Raw genomic sequence first — 19,455 nt, 5'->3', positions numbered from 1 at the left:
TTATTTATCTCCCTCAGGGGAGCTCCCCCCGCGGTGGTTCAGCCCGACTTCCCCCCCCCCCCCTTATCTCCCCGGTGGTGGCTCCCGGGCGGGGCTGCGGGGTGCGCGGGGCCTGAGCGGCGCGGGAGGTGCGTGGGGGTGGGGGGGCACCGGGAATAGAGGGGGGGGATCCGGGTCCTGCCACCACCTCTGAGCCCCCAGCGTTGTGCTGCTGGGGCCGCAGCCCCTGCTGCCCCTCCTCACCGGCTGTGCGGGGCTTCTGGGCCTTGCTGACTCCCCCCCCAACTCGTGTAACCCCCCCCCAACCCCCTCCCAGCCAACGTAGAACCCCCACTTTGCACTACCTCAGGGTTTTCTCCCTTCTCTGACCTCTGCACCCATGGGTTTGGGGCTTTTTGGGGGGTATGCTTGCCGTAAGCCCCCCCCCCCCCTCAATTATGGGGTGTGGGGGGGCTCTGCTGGCAGGGCGGGGGTGAAACGGGGGCTGACTCTTGCAGCGCGCCCCCGGCACCATGTTCGGCTCGTCCCGAGGCGGGGTGCGAGGGGGCCAGGACCAGTTCAGCTGGGAGGATGTCAAGACGGACAAACAGAGGGAAAACTACCTGGGTGAGTTCCCCCTCACCGCCTGGGGTTGGGGGGCTGGCGGGTCGGGGAGAGGAAAGGGGGGGCAAACGCCTCGTGCCCCCCCCCCCCCCCCTCCCCCCGCTCCATTTTGTGTCCCTGCAGGAAACTCCCTGATGGCCCCGGTGGGCCGGTGGCAGAAGGGCAAGGACCTGACGTGGTACGCCAAGAGCAAGAAGGAGGCCACCCCGCTGTCCCGCGAGGAGGAGCTGGCCGCCGTCCGCCTGGCCGAGCAGGAGGCCATGATGGCAGCCCTGTGAGTGCCCCCCCCCCCGTCACACTCCCCCCCCCCCCCAAAATAAGTGCTTGGGACACCCACCAGCACCCTTTGTGTTTTTGTCGTAGGGGCTACAAGAACGTGAAGAGGCAACCCACGGGGCTCAGCAAGGAGGTGAGGGGGTCCCCACGCTGTCCCTGCAGGTTGGGGTGTCCCCCCCAACTCTGTTTGTTTTTGGTTTTTTTTGGAGGGGGGGGGACACGACTCAGTGCTCTCTCCCGCAGGACCTGGCCGAGGTGTGCAAGCGGGACGGCGCGGAGCGAGCTGAGAAAGACGTGGACCGGGTGGTGGGCTTGGGCAGCTCCAGGTGGGCACCGAGACGCCGCGTTTCAGAGCGGTTTTATTTTACCTTTTTTTTTTTAATCATTATCATCATTTTTCACGTTTATTTTATTTATTTATTTTTATCATTATCGTTATTTTTCACGTTTCTGTCCCCAGCGGCAGCGCCGGCCGGGTGATGCTCTCCAAGGAGGACAAGGAGGCGGCCAAGATGGGGCTCTCCGTCTTCACGGTACGTCGGGGCCGACCCGCGAGCGTTTCCCATGTTCTCCTTGCATGCTTTGGAAGAAATGCGGGGTTGGAAGCGACAACTGCGGGCACTTCAACTTGGTCCCAAAGTTAATTTCCCCCTTTTAAAGGGAGAAAGCGCCTCTTTTGTGTAATTCAGAGCTTTGGGCAAGCCCGTGGACTCGCTCCGCGTTTTTCTCTCTCCAACCTCCAGCACCAGAAGGTCCCCGGCAGTCCCGAGGCGTCCGGCTCCAAGAGGAAACAGGACAAGGAGGAGAAGGCGGAGGAGAAGCGGTGAGGGCGGGGGACGTCCCAGTGCCACCCAAGAATCCCAAAACCTCTGGGAATTCACCCCCAAAACCTCTGTTTCACCCCCAAAACCCCTTTTTCACCGCAGGAGTCTCCTTTACCAGGGAGACCCGCGGGGGGAGTGCCTGGAGGGAGGGCTGCTGCGGACGAGTTTTTGGCAGAGGAAGGGGCTGGAGGGACATGGGGGGGGGGGGGCAGGGACCCGCCAGTGCTGCCTGATTTCTCCCCGACCCCACAGGACGGAGAGCGGCAAGAAAGCCAAAAAGGAGAAGAAGAAAAGGAAGAAGAAAAAACACAAGAAGGAGAAGAAAAAGGACAAACATCACAAGCGGGCGGCCTCCCCCTCCTCCTCAGCCTCCTCTCCGGACCGGGACGAGAGGTAACGGGGCGAGGGAAACGCAGCAGGGCCGGGATGTCCCCGATATGTCCCCCGCTCTGACCTTCCCCCTGTCCCCGCAGGCACCACCGGAGGAAAGCCCAGGACCGCCCCGAGGCTTCACGGCACCGGCACCGCCACGACACCACGGACTCCTCCTCCTCCTCCTCCTCCGGCAGCGAGGAAGGCTCGGGCAGGAGCCCCTCGCGCCGCCCGGCCCGCAGGAGGGCGCGGAGCCGGAGCGGGGACGGCCACCGGCCCCCGTCCCCGCGCCACAAGGGCAGGAAGAGGAGCAGGAGCCGCTCTCCCCGCTCCCGCGGCGGGGCCAGGCAGCGCCACGACACCGAGTCGGGTGACTGAGGGGCTTTGCTGGGGAGAGATGCCAGAGGTTTTATATTTTTGAAGGTTATTCTTTAAATTAAAGTCACAGCTCCGCTGGCGCCGTCCGGCTGGGGCGGGCTGGCCTCGGCGCAGCCCGGACTAAGCGCTGGCGAAGCGGCTGGAGGGGAATTTCTTTCTTTAAGCCCTTTTTTAAGTTCACGAGCTGCAAAATAAAGGTGAGGCAGAGGCTGAGCAGCCCCCCGCCCCGATGCCGTGGGTGCTCTTCGGGGGGCAGCGGGTGCCCCAAGCAGGTTGCTGCGACGAGACGCCCACCCTGACCCCTAATTCTTTAATTTGGGGAGGCCTGGGCGTGAGCCACCACCTTCCCAGCAAGGCACGCGGAGAAAAAGGAGGGACGGACGTGCCTTTTTTTGGCTGAGAAACGGCCGCTTTGGGTAAAAAGGAAGCCGCCCGAATTAGAAATACTCCCTCGGCTGACGGGGAGGAGCTGGATGAGGCCGGGGCGTTTTGCCCCCCGCGCGGGGAGCCGCGCGCTCACGTTCCCCTCCAGGATTTTAAACTTCAGACCGCAGCCAGGGGGATTTACGTGCTCCACGCGCCGCGGGAGGAGCGTGGGTTTTAAATCAGCAGATCCTGGTCGCCGGGGAAGGGCTCTCCTCTCACCAAGGGCCTCGTTCGTTTAATTACCGCTGCCCTTTCTCCTGCCCAGGACAGGGCCGTTCCGTGCCCTCGTGGCGGACAAAAGCCCCGCACCCGGTGCTGGTTGGCGGCGTTTCGGGGCCTTCGTCATCCCGGCGGCCGCGAGGGCCGGGGTGCCGGTGCGGGGTGGGACCGGCCGCGCGTGCACAAGGGCCGCATTCAGCGCGGGGGGGACGAGCGGCAATAAAGCCCTTCTGTCCCTGCTGCCCCGGCTGCGAGCGCCTGCTTAACCCCGCTGCTGTGGGGTTTTGCTTCCTGAGATTCCCTTGAGATGCTTTTTGGGGGTGGAGTTGGCACCCCGCTGGTGGGAGAAACCCCCTTGGTTCTCTTCACCAGCTCAGGGAGCCACGGCTTGGCTGCCTGCGGGGAATCCACCGGAGTCCCAAGCCTGTTTTCTCGCCGAGCTCACTGCATCTGAGGTCGCCCTGCTGGGGTTTTTGGGGTCCAGGCGGCGAGCGGTGCCTGCCGGGAGCACCCCAATGCAGGGCGGGGTTGGTGCAGCGCAGCCACGCTGCCCGGGGAGGGTTAACGGGAACACGGCCCCGGGAGCTCCGGGCTGAAAAGGGAACTTAAAACCCCAAAGGCTGCACGAATCCCAGCGTGGGGCCCGGCTCCCAAGCTGCGGTCCCACGCTCCGGCTTCCCCGCGCCCTCCTTCAGCGAAGGCCTTTGGGGTGGAAAGGGGGTGAAGGAGCCTCAGCCCGCCCCCGCCCTTTTGGAGCTGCCTCCCCCAGCTCAGATAACATCAGCGCGCTCACATCTCTTCGCTTCCCCCTGCGCGCGGAGGCGCGGGAGCTGCTAAGGTTGGGGCAGTCAGGTCGCTGCGCTGCCCCCGCAGCACCGTGCCTCACCCCAAAACCTTTTAGGGACGCCCACGCAGGCGGGAGCTTCTGGTGTTGGGGTTAGGGTTCCGAACCAGGGCAGGGCGCCCCCCCTTTTTGGGGCTGGGGGGGGGGCTTTGCTCACCGAGGCAGCGACGGCCCTTCAGGTTCAGGTCCCTCGCCGAGCAGCAATAAATACACGTCCTGCCCAGCGAGGCGTGCAGAGATCATGATTCAGAGCTTGAAATGCGAGGTGGGACGAAGGGCTTTGGAGGAATAACCTGACTTACCGGAGGTTGGTAATCCCTTGTCGCTGTTTGCCTAACGCTGTTTACACTTTGCTACCGAGACGAGCTCGGAGAGCGAGAACACAGCCGGGGCTGTGAGCCCGGAATAAACCTGCGCTCCTGCTGGAGCTGGGCAGAGCGACCGCGGCACTCGGCGAGCCTCCGTAACACGGCTGTAGCTGACTGGAGAAGGCAGGAGGGCAGCCCTAGGGCTGGAGCAGACTGTGGAAGGGAAAAACGAAAGAGTTTTGGGGCACAAAGTCTGCCTCCTTAAAAGCAGATCATCCCCAGAGCCTATTATTAAGGAAGAAGCTGCTGTGGGAGGCGATGGGGCTGCTCAGGAAGCTTGATAGATGCCCTTCAAGGACTCGAGAAGCAGCAGATCGCCACCAAACACCAGGACACACAGGGCTGCTGCCCGCTTCTTCACTTAAAAAAGAAAAAAGGAACTAGAACAACGCATTATTTGGTAAATGTGAGCTCGTAGATTTTCATGGGACTTGTGATGCGGTACTGGTTCAATTTAGCCCTCAGCAAAGCCTAACACCTACTGCTGCACAAAGGGGATACAGAACACCCTGATACCAGCGCAAGTTTCATGAAACTTTTTATTCAACAAGTATCTCATTATGATTCTGCCAAGATGATCAAATGAACAGCAAGGCATAAAAAACATGAAATAGTTAAGAGATTTTATTCTAATAGCTTTAATTACAGTGCTTGTTTGTCGAAATGAAAACTGAAAACAAGTATACAAAACAGTTGATTACTAATCGTGTATTGAAAGCAATAAAGGTTTCCACAACACTAAACAAACCAGTTCTGATAGTTCCTCAAGTTAAAGTTTAACAGCTCCAGCTTCTTCAGTGTTTATCAAAATACAAAAGAAAAGTAAAGAGGTCTTTTTTTTCTGATGGCAAATCTGAACCTTGCAGTATGAGGGATGCCAAGGGTTTTCACACATATACAGATATGGGATTGTTCCAAAATGGGATTGAGTACTTCTAGAGTGGAATGACTCTCCTAACTCTCATGCTTTTTTTTTTCCCCTAGACACTATACATAGATGTTTGGTGTTTTTCATGGCAATTCTTACTTAAGTACAGTACTTTCCGACTATAGAGCTTAGGACTAGTACAGGCTGTGCTTTCTGTGGAAAAGTTTGCCTTCTGGAGTGGTTTACACACAAGAAAAGTACAAAACACTTTTTGACAAAATACGACAGGCTAAAAATGTGACTTCCAGAAATTATTCAAGTTCAATGGAAGTGGTAAATCTCACCTGAACCAAAAGTCAGAAGTTTAGCGCGACTCTGCGCGCTCAGCTAAACCAGGTCCGACAAATCTTTGAAACGAGCAGGAACAAATGTGAGCACGTAGGATGAGCTACAGAAAGCGCCAGAGATCTGTTAGTTACGACCTGTGTTTTAACCAGATGAAGCCAGCCGGGTGTCAATCGCTGCTTCACCGGTTCCAAAGAATCAAGAGTCACCGCATTAGAGCTAGAACAGCAGAAGCTATGTCAAACCTTTGTGTGTTGAAGTGTTTTTACTTTTCCTCGACTATTTTAAAAAAATACAGAATTCAGGTTAAAAACCAGCCACCAAAATGGATCTCACAGATCTCACAACCCAACCGGGATAGTATTCAGCTCTACTGCACGAGGACCACTGGCAACCCTTATGGTAATCCACTTAATCCCTTCCAAGTACTAAACAGTGAGTTGATTCTTTACAATAAAAAAGCTGAGTAATATTGCATAGGAGTACCAGAAACTGCCTCATTGGAAACAAAAACTATTTACATTAAATAAGAAACCTAACTGTTTTCAGGCTTGGATTTGCCACATTTACAGCATGACGCAATATATACTGTGACAAAAGAAATGAAAACAGCTTCCGGCACTCAATACCACAAAGTAGCACAGTTTGCCACATTAGAGTAAAGCGAAGGGCGAATAGGAGGAAATAAGAGGGAGGGGTGGAAAAAGAGGGAAGAGGAAGGTTTATGGTTTCATTTCTGGTTTCGGAGCTGATTGGACAACCAGTCCAGTCCTTCATAGAGACCGTCTCCGCTAGTGGCACAGGTTGCCTGGATATACCAGTTCCTGTGACGAAGAGAATGCAGTCCAAGTTTGTCTGTGATTTCCGCTGCATTCATCGCGTTCGGCAGGTCCTGGGGGAAGGAAGAAGAGTCATTTTCTCTCCTAGCACCAGAGGAGGAACGCCCACCTTCCTAACAATTTGATCATCAGCTTTAAATCCATTTTTAAAAAAAGCTAAGACTTCTCAATTTAACTTTCAGAAAACCCCAGATAATTAATTTTATATTCAAGCTATTTTGCTTATACCAAAGTTTTCAAAGGTTTAAAAACACAGTCAGGAGCACTGCTGGCAGCATCACCAAATATTGCCTTCAGAAAACAGGAGCAAACTGGCTGATGCTTGGCTCAAGCCATCGGGCCCTTCTGATCTGCCCCCAGCCTGCTTACAGCTCACAGCCCTTTCATTCACTTTCCACGCAGGAAGTGTTTTCTGCAACTGCAGTAATGATTTAACCTCGGCTTTTAATCACAAAGTACTCGGCTGAGTACTGCTTCTGTTTATAGTCCACCTTTCCTGTTCCTAGAAAAGGCTCGCACGGCTTTCTCACCCGTCACATCCGAGCCTGCACAAGCGACGTAGCAGCACGCTCTTCCCTCTGTAAGCTCACTTACAGAAGGCGCCCTGCAGATACGCACAGAGGAGTTTGAAAGGGCCGGTTGTCTTCAGCAAAGCTGAACGGACACTTACTGAGCGTATCTATTACGCTGAAAACACAAATTTGAGTTCACTCACGGATACGTCGCGTGCTTTCGGGGTTTCTTACAGAAAGACACCTTCCTCGGGCATACCTGTTTGTTAGCAAACACTAATAAAACGGCATCTCTAAGCTCATCTTCTGCCAACATTCTCATGAGCTCTTCTCTGGCCTCGTTCACTCGTTCTCTGTCATTACTGTCAACCACAAAAATCAAACCTAGGAGTAAGCAAATAGTGAGAATAAGCATACAAATACTATTGCCAAATGACACCTGCTGCTGGAGATCAGAGCTAAGCTTTGAAGGAGGAGTAATGCAGAACAATATACCTGAAAAAACACAGTTTGTATTATTGTAATCTCGTGTCTGAGAGAAAGCCTGCTGTTGTGGAGAGCTGGTGAAAGCGAGCAGTTCGTCGTGTCTGCGTTTTTGGAGCTCGTGTGCTTCATCTACGTAACCACTCGATACTTCCCAATCAGTAGCAACTCTTGAAATCCTGTGACAGGGCTCTAATGCATGCACACTATAAAGGCGCAGCAGTGGAAGAAGTGACAAGCTCTCAGCTCACGGGGCTGTTGAAGTTTGTAGGAAATGACAAGCAGTGAAGGCTGCTTTGAAGTGCAGGCTGAGAGCTACGATGCATACAGAAGAAGAGCAGAAATTGTGAATTCTGATTCTGATGGACAAGATTGGTTTCTACATTTCTTTCCACCCCTCTTTAAACAAGCACGAGCTTAATGTAAGAGCCACACGGCACACAAACACACCCTGTCGTAACATGTACTCCCCGCCACCCCAAGAAACTGGCAAGATTATTACAGTACGGACACTAGAAACTTTATATCCTGGAAACCCGTGACTGAAGTGTCAGGACTCACCTTGTGTGTTCTGGAAATAATGGCGCCAGAGCGGTCTGATCTTATCCTGGCCGCCTACATCCCACACTGTGAAGCTAATGTTCTTGTATTCTACTGTTTCCACGTTGAAACCTAAAATAGAAATTGTGGCAAAGTCTCGATTAAACATCGGTGGCCTGTACCTATTTTATTTACCAAGTCACACTCAGTGTCGTTACTAAAAATGTTAAACTTTAGGTCTACTTTAAGCAAGCAGTCTCACAGTGCATCCCTCCTAACAGAGGGATGGGGGTTCCCTAGAACTTCTGCCCCCACCACCACCCCTGCCCCAATTAGACTAATGAACTTAACAGCTGGGCTGCTAGCCAAGCAGCTGCAAAATGCAGAGCAAACATGTCAAAAAGCAACCCCAGGCTGAGGAGAACAAATAATGCAAGGCTCAGATCCACAGTTCTCAGCCGACTACCCAAGGCCACGGCGTGCCTAGCAGAAGGCATGCAGACCAACCTGCTGCGGCCCATGAAGGGTCATTCCCCAAGGGACTAAAGGGAGGGAATGGAGGAAAAAAAAAAAAACAAACAACAAAATCAGTGTAATCTCCTCCCATGCCGGAAAATTTGGCAGAGATTCGTTCATAGCATGGCTTTAGCCATGTCTGTCTAACAGTCAGGGCGCAGCACCAAGTCCCTTACATCGGGGGGGGTGCAGCACTACATCCTTTACATCAGGGATGACAGTGGGTAAGGCACTGCTGCAAACGACAGGACCCAAACCTCAACGCAAGCATTTAAATAAACGTAAAAGTCTTACCTATAGTGGGAATAGTAGTTACTATTTCACCAAGTTTAAGTTTGTACAAAATAGTAGTCTTTCCTGCAGCATCCAGACCAACCATGAGGATACGCATTTCTTTTTTGCCAAAAAGGCCTTTGAAGAGGTTTGCAAAAATATTTCCCATGGTTGAGATGTGTTTTCACTGGCCAGTGAAGTCTAGAGAAAGAGACCACAGTATCACTCGTGAGCTACCGACGGCGTGCTCTGAGCAGGGCACAGTCAGCCACCGAAAGAGCACCAGGCCATACAAACCCCGACAGACACCCCGACCAGAGCACAGGGTTTGTTCCCCCACACTGAAGCAACACAAGACAACGAACAGGTAAACCAAAACTTAGCCCTCATAAAATGATGCGGCTCTGAGTGCTTTAAAGCTTTCAAATGTTCTTTCAGGGATTTTAGTATTAAATGCTGCTCTCTAACTTGTTTTGTACCATTCCTGTTGGCTTGCAGCACAACTGCCCATGTCAGATACTTTGTCTCCCTGTTAAGGCGTAATTTGAGGTGTCACCGTAAACTTTTTGTAATTGTCCTGCAGTTAAATGAAGTTTTCAACACGTTCTTCTCTTTTCCCTGTTCAGTTGCACCTTCTTTGAGAAGGAAACTCAGAGTACAGCTTGGATTCGCTCCTACTCAAACAGTTTCCTTCCTCCTGAACCCTGAGGAAATGCCCGGTGAACACAATGTAAGCACCATTACTTTCAGTAACGCCAACGACCTTCTTTACCAAATCCAACTCCCAACGTGAAGTACTTTAAAAGAGCCAGGTTAGAAACAGATGCTTCGTTCTTCACTTTGGATCTCAGAATGTCCCGAGTTGGAAAGGACCCCTAAAGAACCATCAAGTCCAGCTCCTGGGGCCCCAAAGGGCCACCCCAAAATCAGACCACGTGTCCGAGCGCCCTGTCCCAACTCTTTTTCTTGCTCACAAGCGACTGATGCCACCAGGAGCTCCCTGGCTAGGCACTGAGACACCGCCTCTCCCTGCCAGCAGCCACTGAGCCCCTGGGACGATGGGTCCACCCTTACCACCACTTCTCCACCCCAAACCTTGCCCCTGCTGAGTCTGAACCACCCAGAGCTGTCGCTCTGCTCGCCCGAGAGGAGAAAATCAGCCCGAAAGCTTTACAGCCAGATGTAGCCGGGACATTACACACTTTTATTGCTGCTTAGTATAAAAAGCCAGATGTAAGTTTGAAGAGAACGGACCGAGCCCAACTGAAAACCCAAGCTTCAGGCGGCACGGGCGCACAGAGCCAAGCCGTGCAACGTCCGAGGGCTGGGCTTCCTGTAAACCAAGTCAGAATTTAAGGAGTAACGCGAATGCTGAACCTGCTCCTGAAGCTACTCTGTGCTCATTGCGTGCTTGAAACAGAATTCTCACTCAAGTGTATCTCACAGCGTATCTGCGTGAGACAATTAAACAATACTGAACTGGAAAGTGCTCTCCAGACCAAAATCTTGCCTTTTTCTTTCTAGCCCTGCGCTGCAGATTTCCCAAGGCTGGCTTCCTCGCTCAGCGCTGGGGAAGGCCCGCGCAGTTCTGCCCCCCGCAGGAAGTTTGCTGGAAACAATTTTTAACCCAAAGTTAAGCCTGTGCCACGAAGCGAGTCACATGCCTCTGCACTAAGCAGCCTCACAGTGAGGTCCAGAGTCCACTCCAAAGTTCCTGAATGACATCAAACACCGACTTGCTGGAGGAACTCAAGTCAGATTCATTTATTTTATGTGACTGAAGTTCAGCAGGATTGAGACTTTAGAACTAAGCTCCTCTCTAAACCAGACAGGGCAGCCGGCGGGTGAAAACCAAGCGAAAAGTTTAGAAGTAAAATTTTGGTATTAAACCATTTCCGTCCGATTTCTGAAGCACCATGGGGAATATTCACCTGCCACTTCAATCTGTGGAGGTTATATAAGCAGGAAAGTTCAGGAGGAAGCAGAGAAGGCAGCTCTGCTCCAGTCCCTGTTTATCCAGGCCGCTCACACAGCAGCGAACCTCCCTGCCCAGCAGCTCTCGCTGTGCTGGGGGAGGAGGCTGCAAGCTTTCCTCTGCTCCCGCTGCCTCTACCTGCTGCTTTATCTGGAAAGCAATAGTCAGGGCTGAACCCTTACCCGTTACCGGAGCTCCCATAACCCACCGGAACTAGTTCGAGGGCTTTTGTTGGAAGGCAGCCTCGTAAACCCTGTGAGATTTTTTTTTTTTCCTTCAGCGTGCTTAAAAGCATCGTAGGTTATTAAACGCCGTGGATCAACGGCAGCCACCAGGGAAGGAGCAAATCCTGGCGGTTACCTCCACCTCTTTCCACCCTCGGAGAAGCCGCAGCCTGTGCTGACCGAGCTGTGCACGGCACGAGCCCCACCAGCTTCTGCCCCCCGGCAGAACGTTGCAGGAAGCCCCCGTGCAGAGCTCCCCGAGGTGCTGCGGGTCCCACCTGGTACCTTTGGGATGCTGCTGGGGCAGAGAAGGAGCCCATCCTCCCCACCAGCAGGACCGTCCTCTGCCCGTGTTTGTCCGCTGCCGCAGGAAAGGAAACCTTGCTCCTTCCTATGCCTCCGGACACGACACCCCTCCTGGGACACCGTCCCTGCCAGAATTTGTCACTTCATACCACGAGCAAAAGCCCCTTGACTTCCTCCCTCCTCCTCGAGGACATCCTCAGCCACACCAGCACCAGATCCCGACCTGCCGCCGCCAGGGCTCTGCTTTTCAACAACGTGAGCACCACGACAGAGCCCGCAGCTGGGCTGGAGCCGCTTCCCACCACAGCTCAGCCAAGGGACAGTGCGAGCATTTCCAGCATACCCCAGAGCACAGTCTGCTTCGTTTCAGCCCGTTAGTTGGGCCAGGAGAACATACACACACCGAAGACATGGGGAAATTCAAGACCCTGGTAGGTTTACCGAGCGATCCTCAGGCATCTTCAGGCATCTTCAAACATTTCCCACCTGTAAAGACTTGCCAAAATACTACCTGTATTCTATATACAAAAATAACTCTCGCTTTTCCTTAAATATTGTTGTTAATTGTTGAACATTGTTTTAGAGGCTCAACAAGCCCGATGAAACGCCTGGAAACGTGACAAGAAGCTTACTGCTTGGGAGCACATCTTCGGAAGAGGTCTCCGAGCGGCTGCCGGAGCAGGCAGCCCGGTGCCTGTTAGAGCGACGCAGCCCGTGCTAAGAGCTTGAATTTGCCTTTATTAATTGCAGGGGGGGTTAAATAAAAGCTCCGAGGAGCATCTGAAGACCGAAGATCATTCAACATTTAACCTCCTGGAGCAGTCTGCACTAAACCACACATTAATGCCTTTCAGTGCTGTTTTATTCAGAGCGCTTCTCTCATGGAGCCAGAGCAGCAGCCCACGGGGTCACCGCACGATACGGGAAGCGCAGCTGCACGGCCACAACTCTGCTTGATCTCAGCTCTACACCCCTGGAAAAAAGTTTTTTGAGCACACGTAGGTTAAATTTCACAAAGCCAGGAGTTAGGGCGAATGCCAGGTTTATAGCATCCTTTCACCACACCGTAACAGACAGAAGTCAGGGGTTGTTTCGTTAGGCAAAGGACAGTATAGAAACATTTACGTACATGGTATGTACCAACGCTTACCACAGAAGGCTTCCAAAGCAGAAAAAATAATGCTCAACGCTTTGCCAGCAGCGCGAAAAGAGCGGCTACATGCGCTCATTTTGGCACCCTGGTCTCTGCAGCTGACGAACACCAGCAGCAACGAAGATCAGGCAAGAAAAGCTCAATTCTCTGGCACATGGAGGTGCGGAAGGCAAACCCCTAAAACCTCCCTCCCAAGGATGTTTCCATCTTTTTTCAGTGCCCCGTCCCACGAGGGGCAGCCGTGGCATCGCAAAGCTGGACCCACTCATAGTGCTAACCCTAAAGCCCACCTAAAAACCCACGCAGCAGAGCGGGGACACTACAGCTACAGGGTTATCAAAAAGCTGTCCCCTGGCTGCTTGCATGGACAGGGTTTAGTGGGTGATGGTGCTGGGAGCGGGGTGGCCGGCCCAGATGACCTCGGAGGGCTTTTCCAGCCTTACCGATTCTTTCTGGACCTTGTTCTGTTTGCTGAGGGACCTGTGGCAAGAAGCGCTGGTGCGCCGACGGAGGCGGCCCGTTTGCCATCCCAAACACGTCTCCATTTCGAGGAGACTGCTTGCCACTGGGCTAACCATTAGCTCCATCTCTAACTGAAAGAAAAAAACAACCAAACCCGTCATTCCTAAACCGGGATCAACACAAACTGATCACATCCGTCACAGGAAAATAAAATTCAATTTGTTACTTCACAGGAATATCAATTTAAAAGCCAGCCAGGTTTTACTAGCTGGCCAGTATCATCTTTGCTGCTTTATCACATTTTAGAAGACGCTAAAAGCTCAGCACGCAAAAAGCAGCAAAATAATAGGCACTAAACATCACCACAGCCACGTGTAAAAGGGAGGTGAGAAAACTTGTTAAAAAAAAATCTGGTTGAGCAGCTGTTGCTGGCGTTACACATGAGAACAGGTGAAGAACTTCAACCGAAGTGCAGATGAACTCAGCAGCTTGTTCCTTACAACACAAGGTGTGATTCAATCACATGAGAAGCGAGCCAAGGAGGAACAAACCCTTGCTGGAGGTTTTGGCTTGACCTGGGCCCACAGCACCTCAGCCCCGCAGGCACAGGCAGCTACGTACGGCTGGGGTCTTTAAGCCTGGAGCTATTTCTTCACAGATTTAAGTTCTCCGTCGCTGAAAATTTTGATAAACACTTTGATCAACCCCCGTTCGCACACAGCCAGGGCGGCCCCGTACCCAACTGTTCACCTCCAGTCGTATCCAGCTATTTTTAGGCGCTGTTTGCTGGCCCCCCGCACGTGATGACCCGAGGGAAAGATGACCAAGTGTCAAAGGAGCCCTGTTAACGGGGCCTTAACACCGGAATTTGGCTTCGGTGCCTTGGGTTCCTCAAGACCATGCTCAGGTCGGCAGGCACCGAGCAGAAGATAGAGGCGTAGCTAACGAGTCTGCTGGCTTCTTCCATCAACAGGGCGTTATCTGGAACTCAAATATCACCAAAAGTCCCCGTGCCTTCATAGCCATACCCATTAAAACCACGGGAGCGTTCAAGGGACCCCAACCACTGCAAAGGTTTCCCCCACTGCATATTGGCGGTGCTTCTGCCAAGCGTGAAATGGAACCGATGTCCCCAGGGGGCACAAATTTGGTGTTTGTCTTTCAGAGAAGCTTAGCGTAGAATACGTACGCTGTAGTGCCATGTAAAATAGAAGTTCGGGGCCTGTAACCATGCTGCCATGCAGAGGCACCACTGAATTTGGCCTCCAAAGGCTTGAACTGATCAGCTGAAGGTGGCCTTTGGGGCCACGACCATTTCCTACACACCACAAGAACTCGCTCCTGAAGGAGGGGTTGGAGTAAAAGAAAAAGTCTGGAGCAAGCCAGAGGGCAGGTCACAAACCAAACCAGACCCGTCACCTTACGCTCACCTTGATGTAGGGAACGAGCTACGTCTGTTGCACAGCAAAATCTCAACCTATTTTAAGGTGTCATTACATGACTCAAAAGCACGCGAACCAACACACAGGAGAAAACACATCTGGCCTGAAAAATATTTTCTTGAAGGCACAGCCAGGCGCCGTTCATGGTTTTGGATAAAGCGCATCCATCACCTCCCCACAGACTGCTCAGGAAATAAGGCGGTGCCAACAGCGTGTTTGTGACACCCCAATTCGATCCTGCCTTCACATTCCCCCGTTAAACGGCGGGCGTGCTGCTGGGCGAGTGAGCATTACAAAGCATTTCTCTGCCGACAAGCTCTGCACGGTTTAAGGCCGAACCGTTCACAAGTTTAAAAACCTTCGGTGCGAAGCCAAACAACCCGTTACTCCTTCCTAGCAGCCGGGCAGTAAGTCAACATTTATGTTAGGAATGGCAAGAACTCACAGGAGAGCCCCGGTAACGAAATCGGCTTTTGGTTTGGGGGAAAATGTCAAAGCAGAGCCTACACAGCTAGTTAGGTACGAGATCAGCGTGAGAGCTGCGTTAGACGTGGTTCGTTAGAACTGAAACATCAGCAGAAGCAGCACCGCGGCCCTCCAACGTCTGCATGCACTAGGAAGAAGAAACAAAAATGGATAGTTGCAAGCAGAAAGAAAAATATGCTGAGTAACAGAAAAAAACAGCTGCTGTAGTAGGAAGCTGATTATAAACTTCTTTACTCATCAGTTAAGGAAAGGGAGTAACAGCAGAGGACGGTGCTAGCTCTAACGCAGGCTCCACGGCATCCCAGCAGCAAAAGTTTTGACAGATTTCCAGAAGGAATCGAACTGTTCCTTCGAAGAAAAAGCGAACTCGTGCTCACCAACCTTACCCGCTGTAAGGAAATACTGATTCCTGGGAAGGCTGCTGAAACCCGCAAGAATTCTAGCATGAAAGTCCCTCCTGGCACATCCCAGCAGCTTTTATATCTGAACTGGTCTTTTCTTACTAAAAGAAAGGGCTTTCTTTAAACTACAGCACTGCAAATTCAGCTGGAACCTCGCGTTGTGAGCTTCTCCTTTCACCAATTAAGGCAATTGATAGTTTATCTGATAATTGCGCCTCAGTGAGATGCACGAATGCTGCTTGAAGCTGATTTTTAACCCACTTTACAGGAGCACAACACAACGAGCTGGACGAGGACGCGAATCCAGCCCCTACCGTGCTCTGCCTCTCAGCACTGGTGCAGAACTTCTGCCCAGTCCCCCTCCAGCTCCGGATTGTATTTCACCAGCAGGCAACCTCCAAAATCGTGCCTCAGCCCCCTGGGGAGCGCCTTCCCTCCAGGTGTTTGCACTGTAACCCTACTCCAGGCTCTAAAGGTACGATCCAGCAGCGATGGTGTCTGCCACAAGCTGCTGGGGCAGGAGAGGCTGTTCTGAGCGGGGATGACATCTGCTTGAGTCATTTTTACACCTGACGCGCTACCGCAGCGGAGGAGTCGGTAAACTCGGCGAACCACGGGAGCGTAAGAGGTTCAAGCGAGGCAAGTTTCCTCACCCTTTCACCCAACGTCATTACCACAACAGACAAAGCAGTCCAACAGGGTTCTCGGGCACTGCTGATGCGTTTTAAACATAGGAAACATGCAGCATCATACCAGCCTCCTAAACCTTGTTTCAAAGAATCCCTTCCTTTCTGTATCTGTACGACAGTACTTGTTTTGACAAGCTGATTACAAAATCCAGGAACAAAAGTCAAGAAGCAATCCTCTAGTTCAGCTGGAGTTCCTTTTTTTCCTACATAAATGCTGCAAATCAGTAGCAAAAATAGTAATAACCACATTGCCAAACGACCTTGAACAAAAACCCTGACTCGATTTCTTTCCCTGAAAAATAAGGTTAATGGAATATGCTGCAAGGGGGATTTGTCAGCCTCCCTGCTTGCAAAACAAAGTTCAAAGTATTAGATAAACAGTTCACATTTTAGTTATTGACCAAGCCATATTTCCAAACAAGCCCTCTGGATACAACTCTAATCAACCTGTGGAATTTGCTTTGGCAGGAGCCTCGCAGCACAGCAGCAAGGTCAATGTCAAACACAACATTTGGGCAGTTTTATGACCTGGCTGAGTTTTGTCACACTGTAACGGGGCAAATGATGAAGAGATTCCCGTTCCTTGCCTATCCCTTTGTCGGAGGGAGGCTATCAGCCCAAAACATCACATTTACTGCTACAGAGACACCATATAGTATTTTTAAATCCTTTTAAAAGTATTTTAAATAATATCCTCACACTGGGAGCTGCTATGCCATGGAAAAGTGATCTCCCAGACCTTCAAACCCAAGCACTGGATGTCCACCACTTTCCTCCAGGCTGCAGACTCCTTCCCGTCACCCCAACGCCCAGCTCGGCAGCCAGCCCCTCAGAGCACAACCTCCCTCCGCCGAGCTTCCCCCGAGCTCCATCCGTACATGCATCCACCCCCCACTCCCCGGCCCCACCTCTCCGAGGCCCCTCCGAGAAGAGGAAGGGGAGGCAAAGCTCCTTCGGGCGGGGCCGGAATGCGGGAGCGTGGGGCAGGCAGGGAGGCCCGGTTAATCCCTCCGGTAGGGGGAGCGGCGAGGCGGTTCCCCCTTCCCTTTGGCTCCCCAGAGAGAAAAAGAAGGGAAAATAGAGAAAAAGGAAGAAAAGGAGGAAAGGGGGGAGGAGGAGGAGGAGGAGGAGGAGGAGGGAGGGGGGCACCACAGCGGCCGGGGGCAGCTCCGGGCCCTGCCCCGCCGCTCCCCGGGCCCAGCCCCGCGGCCTGGCAGCGCAACCTGGCGCCGGGGCCGTGAGGGAAGCAGGGGAGGGCCGCCAGAAGCGGCCCCGCCGCCCCCCGCCGAAGCCGTGAGGGAACGAAGGGTGCGCGGCCTGAGGCGGCCCCGCCGCCCTCCCTCAACGCCCAGGGCCTCGGGCCCCTCAGGCCGCAGCCGCGGACGGGAGGCGGCCGCGGTCGGGAAAGCGGGAAAAAACAGAAGGGAAGGGAAGCCGAGGGGCCGTCGGGGACCCACCGGGGAAGGCCGGCGCTGCCGCGGGCGCTGCGCTCGCTGTCCCCGGGCCGTGCCGCTCGGAGCCGCCCGCCCTGCGCCGCTCGCCGCCCAGGCACACAAGATGGCGGCGCTCGGCGGCCACGTCAGTGCCAGCCCCGCGCGGGGCACGACGGGAGAAGCGGCGGGGCCACGCCCCCTCCCCGCGGAGGTAACGGGGAGGGGCGGGGCTTGGGGGACTGGAGACGCGCCCACTCTGTGGCCACGCCCACTTGGTCGACGCGGCCACGCCCGCCACGTGGCCACGCCCCCTCCGGCTCCGGGGCGTGGGGGGGTGCGGTGGGGGTGGGGCTGTGGGGGGAGAGGGGAATGGGGGAAATGGGGGGAAAGAAAGGAAAAGAGGGAAAAGGGGGAGAAAAAGGAAAAGGGGAAAAAGGGGGGGAAGGGGGAGAAAAGGGGAAGAGGGGGAAAACGTGGGAAAAGGGGGAAAAAAGGTGGAAAAGGGGGAAGAGGAGGGAAAAGGGGAAAATGGGAAAAAAGGGGGAAAAGGGGAAAAAAGGGGGGAAAGGGGGAAAAAGGGGAAAGGAGGGAAAAGGGAAAAGAGGAAAAAAGGGGGGGAAAGGGGGGAAAAAAGGGAGAGAAATGGGGAAAAGGGAGAAAATGGGGAAAGAGGGGGAAAGGGGAAAAAAGGGGAAGAGGGGGAAAATGTGGGAAAAGGGGGGAAAAAGCGGAAAAGGGGGAAGAAGAGGGAAAGGAGGGAAAAGGGGGGGGAAGGGAGAAATGGGAAAAGGGAGAAAATGGGGAAAAGAGAGAAAATGGGGAAAAAGGGAGGAAGGGGAAAAAAGGGGAGAAGGGGGAAAAGGGAAAAGTGGGGAAAAGGGGGAAAAAGGGAGAAGGGGGAAAAGGGAGAAATGGTGGAAAAGGGGAAAAAGGAGTAAAAGGGGGAAAGCGAAAAAGGGGAAAAAGAAAGTGCATAAAAAGGGGAAAGGGGGAAAAGGGGGAAAGAGGAGAAAAGGGGGGGAAAGGGGGAAAAGGGGGAAAAAGGGAAAGGAGGAAAAGGGGCAAAAATGGGGAAAAGGGAGGGAAAATGAGGGAAAAGGAGGAAAAGGGCGAAAAGGGGGGAAAATTAGAGAAAGAGGGCTGCTGTGGCAGCGCATGCCTGCTGTATGGGGCCTGCTGTGTTCATCCTTTACGGTGCCCTGCGCAGGCCGTGCCGCTCCGTGTGGGAACACCCAGGGACGGTGACGCCACCACCTCCCCGGGCAACCCGTCCCAACGCTGACTGCTCTTTCTGAGCAGAAATGTCTCCTCGTTTCCATCCTGAACCTCCCCTGGCGCAGCTGGACGTGGGATCCTGCAGGGCCGGGATGGGGCTGAAAGGCAGCGCAATGGGGTCGGGCTGCGGGTTGCTGCCTTGCCCCGAGCTCTCGCCTCTGTGCCCTCACCTTCTGCTGCTCAGGGGTGTGCTTGAGGCTTGGGCACACATCTGAAAGCTGCCCTTGCACCCTGCCATGGGGGCTAAAAAGAAATATATATATACATATATATATATTTCACACTTAACGATACGCAGATGGGCAGGGGGAAGGGGAACGGCAGGGATTTTTTCTTTTTAACTCCTCATGGGAAATAAACATTCACGTGGCTTAAGCTCAGGAGGTTGGTGTAGCCAAATGCATGCTGCAATGTCAGGATGATTTTCTTTCTGTTGGGTAACCTCAAGGGAAACCGAGGTCGTGTGCTGTCCCAGGTTGACTTCTCAATAATTCCTTTATTAAAGACAGGCAGAGGAGTTCTGAAAGGCAGCAGGGAGCCACAAAAATAAGATTCAAGATTCAAGATTTCCCCCCAGCGGTCCCAGGAAACGAGCACCTCAGAGCCCTCCAGTCACCTGCAAATGGGGCTGAAATGGTGTGGCAGCTGAAAACCTTACATGAGGGAGGACAGAAGGCAAGGCCTCTTTCCCTAAAAAAACAAAAATAAAAAAATCGGTGGTGCAGGAGAGGGCGATGGCAACGGGGTGCTGCAAAAGCAAAGCCATGAGGAGAGAAACAAAGGTATTTATTTTTTTCCACTGTCCATGGAAGATGACCGCTGAAATGGGCCACCAGGAAGGATTTAAGGAAGGGAAAACCCAAGCAGTTCCTGCAGTGGAGCAGCTTGCATCCGCGTGTGACGAGTGCCAGGCTGCAGATGGC

At 53.3% G+C, this 19,455-nt stretch overlaps 2 protein-coding genes across 3 annotated transcripts; one reads left to right on the top strand and one right to left on the bottom strand.

Moving 5' to 3' along the window:
* Positions 1-65: 65 nt before the first annotated feature.
* Positions 66-2,599, top strand: C2H1orf35 (chromosome 2 C1orf35 homolog). Of its 2 annotated transcripts, XM_040549684.1 has the most exons (9): positions 66-128; positions 498-606; positions 727-877; positions 967-1,012; positions 1,123-1,205; positions 1,340-1,412; positions 1,623-1,702; positions 1,956-2,096; positions 2,177-2,599. In XM_040549684.1, the coding sequence occupies exons 2-9, from the start codon at positions 513-515 to the stop codon at positions 2,451-2,453; spliced, it is 945 nt and encodes a 314-aa protein (XP_040405618.1). In that variant the 5' UTR covers positions 66-128; positions 498-512; the 3' UTR covers positions 2,454-2,599. The 2 variants fall into 2 exon arrangements, with proteins under 2 accessions (XP_040405618.1, XP_040405617.1); XM_040549683.1 differs by having other exon boundaries at positions 498-877.
* A 2,236-nt stretch (positions 2,600-4,835) lies between these two features.
* On the bottom strand, positions 4,836-17,464 carry ARF1 (ADP ribosylation factor 1). Its single transcript, XM_040549692.1, has 5 exons — positions 17,282-17,464; positions 8,708-8,887; positions 7,919-8,029; positions 7,134-7,258; positions 4,836-6,415 (listed from the first exon to the last, which is right to left on the bottom strand). The coding sequence occupies exons 2-5, from the start codon at positions 8,853-8,855 to the stop codon at positions 6,254-6,256; spliced, it is 546 nt and encodes a 181-aa protein (XP_040405626.1). The 5' UTR covers positions 8,856-8,887; positions 17,282-17,464; the 3' UTR covers positions 4,836-6,253.
* Positions 17,465-19,455: the final 1,991 nt, after the last annotated feature.

This window comes from Cygnus olor, chromosome 2 (assembly GCF_009769625.2).
Source record: "Cygnus olor isolate bCygOlo1 chromosome 2, bCygOlo1.pri.v2, whole genome shotgun sequence".
NCBI lineage: Eukaryota > Metazoa > Chordata > Aves > Anseriformes > Anatidae > Cygnus > Cygnus olor.
The sequence above is the reverse complement of the archived record's forward strand: the minus strand, read 5'-3'. Positions and strand labels throughout refer to the sequence as shown.

What these genes read in the sequence shown, in the direction of transcription:
- C2H1orf35 (XM_040549683.1), top strand. Translation starts at nt 513, where the DNA reads ATGTTCGGCTCGTCCCGAGGCGGGGTGCGAGGGGGCCAGGACCAGTTC. An exon ending in TGGGGCTCTCCGTCTTCACG is followed by an intron (nt 1,413 to 1,622) that starts GTACGTCGGGGC and finishes TCCAACCTCCAG; the next exon opens with CACCAGAAGGTCCCCGGCAG. An exon ending in GAGAAGGCGGAGGAGAAGCG is followed by an intron (nt 1,703 to 1,955) that starts GTGAGGGCGGGG and finishes CCGACCCCACAG; the next exon opens with GACGGAGAGCGGCAAGAAAG.
- ARF1 (XM_040549692.1), bottom strand. Translation starts at nt 8,855, where the DNA reads ATGGGAAATATTTTTGCAAACCTCTTCAAAGGCCTTTTTGGCAAAAAA. An exon ending in AACTACTATTCCCACTATAG is followed by an intron (nt 8,030 to 8,707) that starts GTAAGACTTTTA and finishes TTTCTATTTTAG; the next exon opens with GTTTCAACGTGGAAACAGTA. An exon ending in TAGTGTTTGCTAACAAACAG is followed by an intron (nt 6,416 to 7,133) that starts GTATGCCCGAGG and finishes TCCTTCCCCCAG; the next exon opens with GACCTGCCGAACGCGATGAA.